Source organism: Gopherus evgoodei, chromosome 10 (assembly GCF_007399415.2).
Source record: "Gopherus evgoodei ecotype Sinaloan lineage chromosome 10, rGopEvg1_v1.p, whole genome shotgun sequence".
Taxonomy (NCBI): Eukaryota; Metazoa; Chordata; order Testudines; family Testudinidae; genus Gopherus; species Gopherus evgoodei.
Window position 1 is genome coordinate 19,662,096 of NC_044331.1, and position 14,197 is coordinate 19,676,292.

A 14,197-nucleotide genomic window follows, 5' to 3' on the forward strand; every position below is an offset into this window, starting at 1 on the left:
GGTTTTATAATGAAAACAAACATAATTGATTGACAACATATATCTGCACCACATCTGAATTTCTATAAAACATATATATTATGGATGAAGAGTATATTCTAAATTCCAGAAGAGAAAGGACCATATAAATGAAGGCATGGCTCAAGTAAAATACGTATACTTAATACTTAACCTTATTAGTGCTGCGGTTAATTAAAGACCTGACTGAGCTATACTGTCAGATTTCAAATGTTGTGTTTTCTGCTTTAAAAAACTAATAAAGTATAAAGGTTTTTTCTGTATTATAATGAGCCCTGTGAATGATTAAACAATTAAATAGTTTGCCATCCCCCTACAAGTCAAAAAATATTACTTTTCGAGCACCTAAGCATCATGGCATCAGAACAAAACTCTTGTCTAAATTTAAACTTAACTTTAAATAGTAAATATCACTTGGAAAATATGTTTTGGGATCCCCTACACAATTGCTTTTGCAATATAACACTCGAACAGGTGCCTGACAGATTAAGACTGTGATCCTCCACTTGTATTTGGCTCTAATTTAAAGTATTTGGTCTCTAATTTACGATATTTAGTTAGTAAACCAACACCTACTTTCAAAACGAATCTGCCACTGTTTTATTAATCAAAGAGTGTCTAAAGAATCTAATAAAAACATGCACCTTTTTACTGTTATGTAAAAGTTGAAGAAGCATGTAATATTGGTTTAAAAAAGGACTTTGGAAAGTTTTTAAAATATTACTGCACTACAACAGTATTACTGTAGGTAACAGTGGTAGATCCTGGTCACAGAAGTGTTGAGAAGGATAGCATAGTAAGGATCCCTTAGCTTGACACAGATATCACAAAGATATTTATTCATGATTCCATTAGCCAAAACAAGTTTTCCGCAATTTCTCAAAATATAGACAATATTTTTAACATGGGCAAAAAGTAGGACCTTAAAATTAGTCCTTCTAGAGTTCACCTGAGCTGTAGAACTGCTAACATTAAGAAACTTATCTGTCAATAGCTGTCCAATGTTTGTCTGAAAAATATTGTCTATGTGACAGAATTATAAAGAAACGATAATTTTAAAGTTAAAAAACATCCATATCGTTTAGAGAAAATAGAAAGGTTTAAAGCAAAATAGCAAAGCACAATGGTAGAATAAAGTCACCTGCAACCAGAATAAACCCAAAATACCATACAATTCTTGGTAAATCAAACCTTGTGGTTTCGATTTGGTCCACAGTTTTTGAAGTAGTCCTGCAATGATGTTAGAACTTAAATCTCTATTTGGTGGTTCCATTGCTTGAACACGCTGGCTTTTAGAAACTTCATCTTTAACATTCAATTTTTCATGTGAACCACCACCTGGGTCACAGTTTACTGTTGATGCTTGGTTGCTGGATGACAGAGGTAGCTTCTTTTGGATACTGTTCTCAGAGGACTGCTCATCATATGTATCAACTCTGCTTCTGCAGTTGTAATCATCAGTGTCATCTCCATCATGAATAAAACCACAATTAACGTATCCACCACTTTCAACACGAGACTGGGTGAAAGCAAGGCAAGCAGAGCCAGAAGCAAGAGGATAAGAGCAGCTACTACTGACTTCACAATCTACTTTGTTATACTTACCCACAAATGCACCAAATTCTACGTTACTATCTCCTTCTGTAGCCTTAGACAAAATTGCTGCTTCATTGTTTGCTGTAGATTCCAACTGACTTCTGCAACTCGGCTGAGATGGAGTGCTAACAAACAATTTAGCTGTTGGGGATGTTAGTCGTGGCATGCTGTTCGATGAATTGCCTAATTTTTTATTTTTATTAATGGATTTTGAGATCTCTGAACCCTGTAATCTTTGTCGAAGTTCCTGAGGAGAAACAGCACTTGGAAAAAAGGCACTGCCTGAAGAACCTGCCTCTTGAAAGCTTAGTTCTTCCCTCCTGCCAACTGAAGCTAAATCCTGACCAATTGTCTTATGTTGAATATCTCTTTCACTGTGCATAGAAATGTTACATAATAAAGCATTACTACTCTCGAGGTCTCCTTGTGGAAAAGAACCACCAAACGCATTTCCAATGTTGTGTTTTTTCCATACTGAAGATCTCAGAGAACCATCATCAATAAGGTTTTGTGTCAAATGTTTTGAAATGCTTAACTCCCGGGTAATTTCATTATGGACTTTGCTAGCTTCTGAAGCTTTTTGTGCAGTTAGTGTTTTTAGAGTATCCACAGTGAGAGCAGAGAGATCTTGTAGGTGGCCAATCTGAGAATCTAAAGAGTTCAATGACCGTTTGATGTAGTTGACTCGATCACCAACTTCTTTTATCTGAATGCACATTTGTTCAACCCTAAAAAAAATGAAAAAAGTAAGCTTTTTGTTCTCAAAAACTGTAAAGAAGAAACACTTTTGCTATACTTCTTTTTGCCAGTTTGAGAAAGGAAAATGTATTATTTGTAATTTTAAAGGCTTAGGGTGACAATTGATTTCAGTGGATTGTTGTAGAAAAAGGGATACTTGTACATACTTAGGCAACAAGGAATAAATGTACATCAGCGAACTGCTGACAGTACTGTTGTTTAACACCCATTCCAATACATTTGAGAAGACCTCTTTAAAGAGACTATAAGTCTCTGTCTGCTATGCACTAGTAAGTGTCAGGAGCTCTTCTACAACTCAGAAATACGGTCAGCATAGAACAGTCTGTAATAATTTCTATGTAGCTAAGAAAAAGTGTCATACAACATTGTCATGAATATTTTGTACAAACAACTACATGCACTGTACCTTTTCCTGATAACAGATTTTAATAAGTCAAAGTTTTTATTTACATTTTTAAGTTTCTACATAAATTTTCTACCGTTCAAATGTGACTCGAATTCTCTCTTCACTTCCAGAGTGGAATTTATCATCTTTTTCATTGAAATACATCTCAACACACAACTCTTCAAAGTCATGAAGTTTCTTTTGGTCTTCTTCTGTTAGGAAGAGTTCTAATGAAAGAGAAAGCAACAATTCAGGAGATTAGTAGGCTATGCTACATCACAAATGCTTGAAATAAGTAGCCACATGGATCAATGATATGGGGTAAATGAAGATGCTACCTAGCTCTGTAGAGCTGGTTGAAAAATGGTTTTATCCATGGTGGAAAACTTCAGCTTTTTAACAGTGGGGAAAAAGTTGAAAACTGCATATTTTCAGGGAAAAAACCGAACATTTTTTGGCTGGAGACCAAAAGTTTCAATTAAGAAATCGCATTGAGGTTCCTCATGGGAGTTGTAGTTTGGGTGCCTCATTTTGCCATTCCCTTCTTTTGGCCGGGCTCCGGGCTAGACAACATCTCCCACAATACACCATGGTCTCTGCCCTTGCTGAGCCCCTGTCCACAGTGCATCATAGTAAATTCATTTTTTGTTTCTTAGGTGCTTTTGTTTTAAAAAAAAGTTGAAGTTTTCCAAGGAAAGCAGATACTTTTCATGAAAAAATGTGTTTAACTGAAAACCCACAGTTTTGATTTAAAAAAAAATATCCAACTAACCCTACAAAACACCGTGAAAGTAAGATGTCTTTGCAAGATTTATTTAAATCTAAATGGAATTAAATCAGAGTGTAAAAATCCAGTTTTGTATAAAGTCAATATTTTTAAAACTACTTTAAAACAGGAAAACTGGATCAGTTGCTTACAAGGAACTACTATTAGCAAAATGAAACAAGAACGTGAAAAGACAGTAAATAATGAAATATATGAAAATAATCAGTAAACAAGATGGGAAGAAAAAGAAAAAAAAATTGACCCTCATCAGAAAATTGGACACCCTGATAAATAGGGCAAGGGACTATTTTATTTTACCTACACACAGTGTCATGCAAATAGACAGCTATTCTCTCCAAGTTGTCCACTGCATTTACATTCAGTTTTAAAATAATGGTACTCTAGTGCTCAATTTACCAATTTTAACCCCAAATGTTATAACAGAAGGATTATTTTAATTGATATGGGACAGAACTGAAATGTGAGGCTTGGCATAGAATGTTACTGGTAACATGGCAGTAGAAATTGCCAGATAGAATAGTTGTGGTTCATTCCCATAAAACAAGATTTACGAACTAAGTTCTTTTAAGGTATTTGTTTCATCAGAGAGCTCAACCACTTTAAATTAGTTAAATCGGTGTTTCCCAAACTTGGGATGCCAATTGTGTAGAGAAAGCCCCTGGCAGGCTGGGCCAGTTTGTGTACTTGCCGCATCTGCAGGTCCGGCCAATCGTAGCTCCCACTGGCAGCGGTTCGCTGCTCCAGGTCAATGGAAGCTGCTGGAAGTGGGAGCCGCGATTGGCTGGACCTGCAGATGCGGCAAGTACACAAACTGGCCCAGCCCGCCAGTGGCTTTCCCTACACAAGCAGCATCCCAAGTTTGGAAAACACTGGGTTAAATGATAATAAAATATACACAAGTTACCTGCTTCATTATTAATGAATTAAACATTATATTGTGCTCTCTGTGCATTATAATGAAGAGTAGTAACCAAACAGTAATTACCAATTTCTTGATAACTTACTTTAATAACAGAAAAACAAGAAAAACTAATAATTGCTTGGATAAAATTTGTTCTTACTTGGTCCATCTGAAGTCTTGTCTTTCTTTCTTCTTTTACAGATACAACAACATAAGGAAGCCATATGACTAAGAATAATAAGAGGTGGAGGCAGGACAGGTTTTTCATGGTAGGCCATAATGAAATGATAGCGCTGATACTTCCATACGATGTTTGAAATTGCCTTTACTTGTAAATACACATTGCTGAAGGAGGGAAAACATAAAAATGTTTTAACACAAATATTTTAGAGGTTAGTTACTATCCAAAGCAATTTTACTGCCTTTCGAATTTTACAAAGGCATAAATGTAGAGAAAGGCATAGATTGTACATAACTGTATTTTCACTTTACTGAAGAAGTAACTCAAATTTTTAAATGGGAGTCAGAAGTGCATCAAGGGAAGGCTATATCAATATGGCAAGAAAGAATTATACTCCTCTCACACTCAGGTTCATTTGTGATAAACCATAACATTAACTCTGTAGTAATTTCAGATTAAAAAGACAGGAAAGTTGGCCCTATAAATGAGAGATTTCCTCTCTCTCTCAAAGTTTTTTTTCTTTTTTTTTTTTTTTAAATAAAAACTTTGTGCATGTATTGGTTTTAATACTAAAACTTCGGAAAAGCAACAGAGATCCTCTCCAAAGCAGATGAACTGTTAGACCAGAGATTACGATTTCTTGATATACTGCTAAGGATAAATGTGTTCTTTTTGCAACTAGATTGCAATTTTATCATCGTTTTAGAAGACCTATTTTTAACCTATTATCCTACATCCTGATGGTAGAGTTGTTCTTTCAGTTTATAGAATATTACAGTAAAAGCTTTTATACCTGGCATGTTGGGGGAATGGTGGGTGCCAGTAAAAATTCCAGTTACTAAAAGGGAGGGAGTTTGGGTGTTGGAGGGGGTGCGGGCTCTCGGAAGGAGTTTGGGTGTGGGAAGGGGCTCATGGTAGAAGGTTGGGCCATGGGAGAGGGTCAGGGTGCCGGATCGGTGTGGTGCTCATCTCAGGCAGCTCCCCACAAGTAGCGACATGTCCCGTCTGTTCCTAGGCAGCTCTGTGCGCTACCTCCCCCTACAGGCGCCGCCTCGCAGCTCCCACTGGCCACGGTTCCTGGCCAATGGGAGCCATGGAGCCCACGTTCAGGAAAGGGGCAGCGCGCAGAGCCGTCTAGCTGCACCTCCGCCTAGGAGCTGCTGGGACATATTGCCACTTGCGGTGAGCTGCCTGAAGTGAGCGTCACCCAGATCCGGCACTCCAGAACCCCTCCCGATCCCCTGCTCAGAGCCCCCTCCCATGCCCAAGCTCCCTCCCAGAGCCCATGTCCTGCACCCCTGCCCATGCCCTAGCCCCGGACCCCTCACAGCTTTTCCTCCACCTAGGAGCATCAGGGACATGTCGCCACTTCCGGGGACCCACACAGACCGGACTATAAACTGGACTTTCAATGAAGATCAGAAATACCAGTTTATAGAGCTTTACAGCTGGTGAAGCGCTGGATAACACAGCTTTTCTTGTATTTGGGAATGGTGCTCAGGATATTAATAATCACATGATTTTGCCTATTGGTTATTTGTTTGTGTAGACTGAGCTGGAGTGATGAAGTCATCAGGATCTGACTTCATGGCCCTATGGTTGTTTTCATTCTGTTCCTTATGGACAACTCTAACCACCAAAATTCGCGAATATGTTAGCAGTCTCATAAATGCTAAGTTCTGAAGCAGTGAAGAGAACATAGAAAGGAGCATATATTTACCCTCTCATCTCTAGGATCCCTTCTGTAATGCACTAAGAATAACTCTACTGTACAAATATAAGTATCATAACATAACTGGTGATCATTGGGAAAGAAAAAGCTATCTAGTCATAGTTACAATAATTATTCACCAGTTATTTGAGGCATTAAAGAACTAGCTGCAGCAGTTTTGTAACTGCAAGGCAAAAATGCACATATGTTGGCATGCATATTTGTTGTGACTGTATGTGCAAACTAGATTAAACACACAATCAGTTAAATGTTTAACTAGTCAGTTGCACATGCAATCATCCTGTCTGCATGCACAAGTGCAGTTCACGGCATGCAAACACATACAATATCCCTGTAATTTGTGCAAGTCTGGCCCCATAAACATAATCATTGCTTGTAGTAGTTACTGTAGTAAGAGCACAATCTGAACCACCTAAAGCACACTTGCCCTTTATTTAAAAAAAAGAAAGAAAAAACATCTAATCTTATTTCTGAAATTTGCAGCATACAGTTTCTTAACAGGTATAAAGGAAGCTCAATTTTTATGATTAAAAATACCGTCGGAACACTTATACTGAAAACTGGTATTTTCTCAGTCAATAAAGATCTGCATTCTGTTCTTGAACTAAGATAGATGCAAAAAGCCTAAAGTCAAATAAATTTGACAATCTAAGAAACTTTTTTTGTATTGTTAGGTATACAGATTCAGATGTAAAGTCAGAAATGTAAAACTTGTAGAGATTTGTTTCATGTGTAGGTATAAACTAGCAACAATGACCTGTTACAGGCAAGTGTTTCGCAAAAGTACAGCAGGATGTTATTGAGCCATACATGTTACACTTACACAAAAATGGCACTCTTTTTGCACTTTCCAGTAACACAGGAACACGAAACAATGCTATTAAATCTTTGCTGAGACGTCACTGTATACTAGCAAACTTAGTATATTTTGAAAACTAATGAAGAATAAAATTGAACTAGGCTTATAAAGTTAAATTTAATGACATTACAATTTTCCATCTTTGCTTTTTATTAATTTTGATTGCTAATTAAAACTGCATTAATTTGCAACAGGTTCCCTGGTCAGTGTTAAAGTAAGAAATTTATAAGTTGGATTTTTTTTTTAAATTTACCTTTTATTTAGTATAGATTATATTTCTTAAAGTACTACACAGGACACCCTGCCCTGCCACCAGGTAAAAACAAGAATACAAAAGACTACATTAAAACATCAATGTGATTCTAAGGCACTTCCAGTATGTTTGTAGTTCACTGTGCCTTCAGATATGTCAATTCAGTGAAAGAATTACAATTTTCCTGTAACACGTTATTCAAGTTATCAGTAATATAGATTTGCTTCATGCCTCCAGATAGAGTTAGTGCAAATTGTACTCCCCTGTGCTTGCAAGGACAGCTGTGCCAGCAATTTTCACTTGTAGCCAGGACAGAATGTTGTACCTCCTGGCATTGTCAGAGAAGAGCAGCTTTTAAACTTCAGCCAGGATTCCGCAAGAGTCCTGCCAGTGGAGGATCCCAGAAAAGATGCACTGAATCAGCCCATCTCTCTCACCAGACCTATATACTTTCTGCGTAAAGCTAGCTGGTTTCAGGCCTAACAGTCAAACTGGGATTGTGGAGATATTACATTGTTGTGTATTGCCTGGTTTGTAGTTAAGGGGGGCAGGAGAAATCATTTCTCCTATTCCGTTTGGTCCCTTCCATCAGAAGGAAGTTCACTTAGGTCAAATTTCATTTTTGAAATTAAAATGACTGGCTGAATTTAATGTGGTCTGGTATACTAACCCCCCTGATTACTGAAAATTGGAAGCAGGCCCACCAATCATGGATTAAGCAAGTCTTCAGTTTTAATGAGCTGTGCTTTTTCAAAATAGTTTTTTAATGGCAAAATTTGATTTTAAACTTCTCTATAGCTATCCTTAGGCAAGATCTTTATTTAAAAAAAACAAAACCAAAAAATTACGTTTGCACTTTGGAATAACATTCTCGATATGAAGTTATGCCAGTGGAGCAATAAACCCAAGAACCAATTTTGTTCTTTTTTATTTTTGAAAGGAGAGGAGGAGGGCAGGGATGCAAATTCTCTTCTCCCTCTGTTGCATTTAGCCTCTCTGCAATTTTGGGCTAGACATAGTGCCTTCAAAAAGTATAGCATCATGAGCAGGGTGTATCACAATCCCTCTGCCCTAGGAGCTGGGCAGACTGTCCCTACAGTGCTGAAGAGTAATGGATCAAGATTAGCACCTGAAGAACACACAGCCAACAAACAGCAGTGCCTTTCACTGCCATCAGGCCACCAAACTATTTTTAGTTAGTTTATTCAAGTTAGATATGTACTTAATCACCAGATTAACAATTATCTGAAAGTAACAATATACTTACTTGAAAAATGCAATAAGGAGATTAACCATAATAATGTACTGTACAAAGAGGTACACAGCTTGAAGAAATGGGGTCAGCCATGTTCCAGGTCCACAGAGACGGCTAACTGATGAATCATTTTCACATACTTTGGAGAGAAAACACAGAGACCATATTTTCTTTTAGAGAGGACTTTTAATACTTATAGCAGATATAGATGCTGAAAGAATCACTCAAAGATTGTGCAATAACTAGCTTTATGCATCTATCCTGTAATTTGTTCTTTTAAAAAAATACCACTAGAAACAGTTTTTAAAAAGTTACAGGAAAAAGAGGCATCCTGTAGTTACTGAGTGGTCTTTATCAGTTAAGTAAAATGCTTTTTCAGCTCACAGAAACAAAATCTTGGCATGATGGTTGCATATGCAATAAATACAGCTCTAGGATTAGCCCAGTTGGAAGACACTTCCCCTTTTGGCCAAAAAAGAAACAAAAGTTTTCATTCTAGGTCATGTTTAAGCTTTTTTCAGCATAAGACAGACAAAGAGTTCCCTACATTTGGACATCTGGGACTTAATGGATATACCTCAAGAAGAAAAGGTAATCCAATACTACTAACTAAATTCGTGTTTCACCAATACACCTCAGCCTATCAGCATCTGGAAAAAAATATCCTTAATCCTTGAGAGTTTCCATAAATTGTTCCAAAATTGCATCATCTTACCATCAATTTCATATGCATAAACTTCACCAAAAATCATCCAGTATGGATGAAACACAATATCTCTAGCAAGAGTCCAAGATGGTGCTTCATTAGGATAGAGTATTGCCTTCCTGGGAACACCAAAACTAAGCAGTACAAGTGCCATAATCACTACAATGTAGAACATGTTGGCCACCTGTTTAAAAAAAGTTCAAGTTAAGAAAAAACTCAAAAAGTTTACCAAAGAAAAGCTTTGGCAATTATGGTTTCAAAACACTTGTGTAATTACTCTATCTCCAAAATGTAACAATATTTAACTTTGTGCCTATCTAGATCTCTCTCTCTCTCTCTCTAAAAACAAATAGATTTGGGGGTTAGCAAACTGAGGATAAGGATTTATCATACTTACTCCTTAACTAAAAGGAATAAAACATACAATTAAGTTTTGCAGCAGTCTGACATGCTATTTTAATTCTTTTTATTTTTAAAGTACCGTATTAACCAGCACTGAAGTATACTCAGCTTCCATATGATTAAAGCAAGCTTTTATACAGTTATAGCAGCAATTTCTAGTGCGAGCTTACGGAATTTTGTGCATTTTGCAATTTTAAGCAGTTTTTGAGGAATTTATAATGGGGTTAGAGCAGGGACAGGCAATCTGTGGCACGCAAGCTGATTTTCAGTGGCACTCTCACTGCCTGGGTTCTTGCCTCCGGTCCAGGGGGGTCTGCATTTTAATTTAATTTTAACTGAAGCTTCTTAAACATTTTAAAAACCTTCTTTACTTATATAACTAAACTATTGTTGTATATAATTATAGACTTGGAGAAAGACCTTCTAAAAACATTAAAATGTATTACTGGCACATGAAACCTTAAATTAGAGTGAATAAATGAAGACTCGGCACATCACTTCTGAAAGGTTGCCGACCCCTGCGTTAGAGGATTCAGCCACCTAAAATTCAGCACAAGACCACAAACCTTCATCTTCAGTTTTTCCTCCCACCAAACTATTGTATGCTCTTACAGCTTGGAACGCTGATTTACTGTACCCACCTTTCTTTAGGAACGTGATATACTCCTCCTCCCTCCCACACTCTCTGTGAGGCTAAGCACAGTGTAGGTACAGTTTTCCCAAGCTCAGAAAATGCATGTGACACAGAAACAGAACCAGGGCATACATCTTACTCCCTAGTTCCGATTTTATCATCCAACAGTTCATATATCTCACAGTGAGATGATTTTATTATTCACTATGGCAGAGTTATTTAGACAACCTTCATAACTCCTAACACTCTGTGCAAGTTCCAGATTCTATAGAAGAGGGAATGTATTGAAAATTTTAGTTTATGCTGTCTGATCAGGAGGAAGGAAATCTGCTTTGAGATGTGATTATTTGGGGAATCTGCCTATGCACAGTTTATGACTTATATTTGAGATTATGAACATTGCATATTTATCTTTATCAAGCTGCAAACTCCGTTTTGAGTATAAGGCTTTGTTTTTGCCTTCCTGCTGCCGTTTTATTCCCATCTTGGCTAAAATTCCAAGGAGTGGTGTGGCAAAGGGCTAACAATGGAAGGACATTAAACTTGGATGATTATCCATTTAAATGGAGCACCCTTGGACAAATAGAAGGCTGCCATCCAGGGTAAACCAGTTTTCAAATCTGAACTTGAGGGGGTGGTAACTAAGTAACAGATCACTTGGCAGAGGTCTCTGATCACCTGATAAGGCTGATCAGTGAGTCACCTGACAAGGGGGCTGGAGGCTATAAAAGAAACGGCTTCTCATCAATCATCTGAGAGACAAAGAGAGAACACGAACGAACAAAAGGGTACTGACTATGTAAGTCTGCCTCTCTGACTTCATGTTTCAGAGGAGAATCCATGAGAAGCAAGAGGGAGGGGCTTCGGCATTGCCTTCAGCCCCAGGCCCCAGCAAGTCTAACGCCAGCCCTAGTGACCCTATCAGAACACGGCTGCAACCCACTTTGGGGTCCCAACCCACAGTTTGAGAACCGCTGATTTAAATCCTTTTGATTCCATAAATAAATTGAATGGCTCTTTCCTTTAAAGAATAAGATCAGTAAGGCAGTTAGCAATAGAGCAGAGATTCCAAAACTGTGGCGCACAACCACGTTGCCCTTCCCATATTGATAAGTGCATGGGAGGTTCTGGTATGGAACAAGAACTACTGCATTAAACGGTGTAGGGATAGAATATACCTATTTCCAAAAAAACCAAAGAATAAGAGTAATATCATCCTAACCCTACAAAAGAAAAGAAGCTAGATGGAAGGACTGCTGCCTTTTCTTCAGTTCTGAGAGATGTTTGTAAAAGAAGAGCAATAATGGCACCTATTCAACAAAATAGATTTTCTATATCAGAAGGGCAGATATCACAGACTATAACCAAATGTTTGGGAAGCCACTCTCATCCCCCATTGTTCTGAGGATCCGTGAACAGAAATTATATCTTAATTAACCCATTTGCACATTTTGATTTGGGGAAAATTACACCTCAATATAATGTAGCCTTTTTCTAAATAGATTCTTAAAAAATTATAAAACGGATGCAATGAGAGAAAGAGGTATATTTTCAATAAAACAAAACTTACCATTTTGCCAATCATCATGACATAAGGGCCAGCCTGTTGATTTACAGCTAGAATATCCAGTAATCTCACATACCAAAATATAATATTTAGACAGTATGTTATTCTTCCAGCAACAAAAACATAATTTTCTTTGTAAGTATTGTCATCAAAGTTCCCTTTTGCTCCAAATCTTAGTGCAAACCCAATGAAGAAAGTAACAATGGCAATTGTATCACTGATATTGAAGTAATCATTGAACCACACTTTAATCTTCTGATTAATTTTCCCAGCCTCTGACATAAAGATCTACATTAAGAAGAAAAAAGAAAACAGGTATCTGCAAATTTATCTCATATCAAGACCACTGAACCATTTGAACATTTTATCAGTAAACAAAATTTTTATCCGCATGTTTGAGCATGCTTCCATGTTAAATTGATATACTCCAATAAACAAATATTTAAGGTCCAGATTTTTAGATTTACATATGTGATTACCACAACTGCACATACAAACACAATTCCACATTAAAATGTATCAGTCTGATGGCTAACTGGTCATTTGTGTGTACTTTTATTGAGAGTCTATGCACAATACCATGCACATCTTTTAAAATCTCAGCTCTGCTCTGAGGTTACCACTTGCAGAACAAATGTGTTTCAGGACCAAGGCTGAAAGACCATTAATTTTCATATTTTTAATGGTACTTCAGTATGACTGCTTAAAATATACCACATCCAAATCCATTAGCCGTTTTTGAGTGACAGGGATTTGATTATTGTAGTAAATTATTCGTTAGATAAAAAAGGAGATATTCATAATGCCTTTAATAGGATAAAATAGCTTAAAACGGAGTTAATAATAAGTGCACTACAATACTTTTAATCTGTATCACTTACATTATCTTTTGATAAAGATCATTTAAAGCACACTGCTCTACTTGACATTAGTGAAGTAATTTAGAATACAACTGAGATTACAAACATACCTCACGAATCTTCTCAATAGCTGACGTAAAAATATAAGCTATAACAATCCATTCTTGAACTGATGGTATTTCTTCCATTTTTACAAGGACTACAAATGTGTAAAGCATCAGAAATCCTAAGTATGCCAACTAAAAAAAAGCAAGTAAGCAAAAAAGTTAATTTTATATAGTTACACATCTTATTTTCAAGTGTGTGTAGATTATTTTTGATAATCTAATTAGATACAGAATGCACCAAAATAGTAAGTAGGATAACAGTACTTGCTTACAGGAACCAGGGTAGTAAATGCCAATAAATGGGGAAAATATTGTATATTGGCTTTATATATCCCTCGAGCAAAAGAAAAAAGTAACAATAATGTAGAAAAATTTAGGATGTTAAATACAAGTTTGTGTAAATTATCTAAAATGAATTACACATAACTTCGTCTAAATATGTTAGACTAATGAACAATTATGTAAGGTCTGCTAAACTGGATGAGGCAAAATAATACACCAAAAAAAAAGAAATCTGAGTGCTAAGTATCCATCCTGAGTTACCTTGCAGGAGAATGACATATCAGGACAAACAGGCCATAGTGCAAGGATGATATATTTTGCAGACTGTGCACGCACTAGCCAGATTCTAAGACTCCAGTGATTCTCATTTCTTAGGAAGATAGTTTTAGAAGGACAAGAGCAGTTCAACTCTGGTGTTATTTGTAACAACTGTTTGCTGGCCAAAGAACCAGCCATAAAATATGGACTATTTTTTAAAAGAGTTCTTGAGCATGTCATTTTACACAGCTTTTCTTCAAAAACTCACCGTATTGAACCAGAACTTCACAATTGGCGCATGATAGAATGCATAAAACTTTCGTGTAATTGGAAGTCGCTTAGGTTTTGTTGGCATCTCCATGTCATGTTTTCCTTCAGTACTATCCAAGACCCTTACTTCTTTAAATACTTCCTAACATAAAAAGGATAGGTTATGAATTTATGTATAGAAATACTTCTTAGTTCTTTGGGGTTTTGTTTGTTTGTTTTATGTTACCATAGGTATCTCTTCTGCTGTATTCTGGAAGTTATTTTCACTATCTTCCATTGTCATCTGGTGTGCATCTTGAGATTGCGGAATATGGGACATTTCTGCCTTGGTTTTATATTCCAGCATTAGTATGGCAGGGGGTAGTAAGATGCTCAGTATCACCTA

General features: G+C 36.8%; 1 protein-coding gene across 6 annotated transcripts in view; it reads right to left on the bottom strand.

Annotated features, from left to right (window-relative positions):
• TRPM7 (transient receptor potential cation channel subfamily M member 7) overlaps positions 1-14,197 on the bottom strand; it is a 125,314-nt gene that overhangs the window by 37,518 nt on the left and 73,599 nt on the right. For all 6 annotated transcript variants that reach the window (XR_004002444.1, XR_004002445.1, XM_030578849.1 and 3 more), the window contains exons 18-26: positions 14,039-14,194; positions 13,811-13,954; positions 13,006-13,134; positions 12,039-12,323; positions 9,442-9,616; positions 8,739-8,865; positions 4,607-4,791; positions 2,853-2,985; positions 1,624-2,342 (exon numbers count right to left, since the gene is read on the bottom strand). Coding sequence is in view for 4 of the 6 variants with exons in the window: in XM_030578849.1 (XP_030434709.1) it covers positions 1,624-2,342; positions 2,853-2,985; positions 4,607-4,791; positions 8,739-8,865; positions 9,442-9,616; positions 12,039-12,323; positions 13,006-13,134; positions 13,811-13,954; positions 14,039-14,194 (2,053 nt within the window). In the remaining 2 variants the exon portion in view is untranslated. The remainder of the gene's footprint in view (positions 1-1,623; positions 2,343-2,852; positions 2,986-4,606; positions 4,792-8,738; positions 8,866-9,441; positions 9,617-12,038; positions 12,324-13,005; positions 13,135-13,810; positions 13,955-14,038; positions 14,195-14,197) is intronic.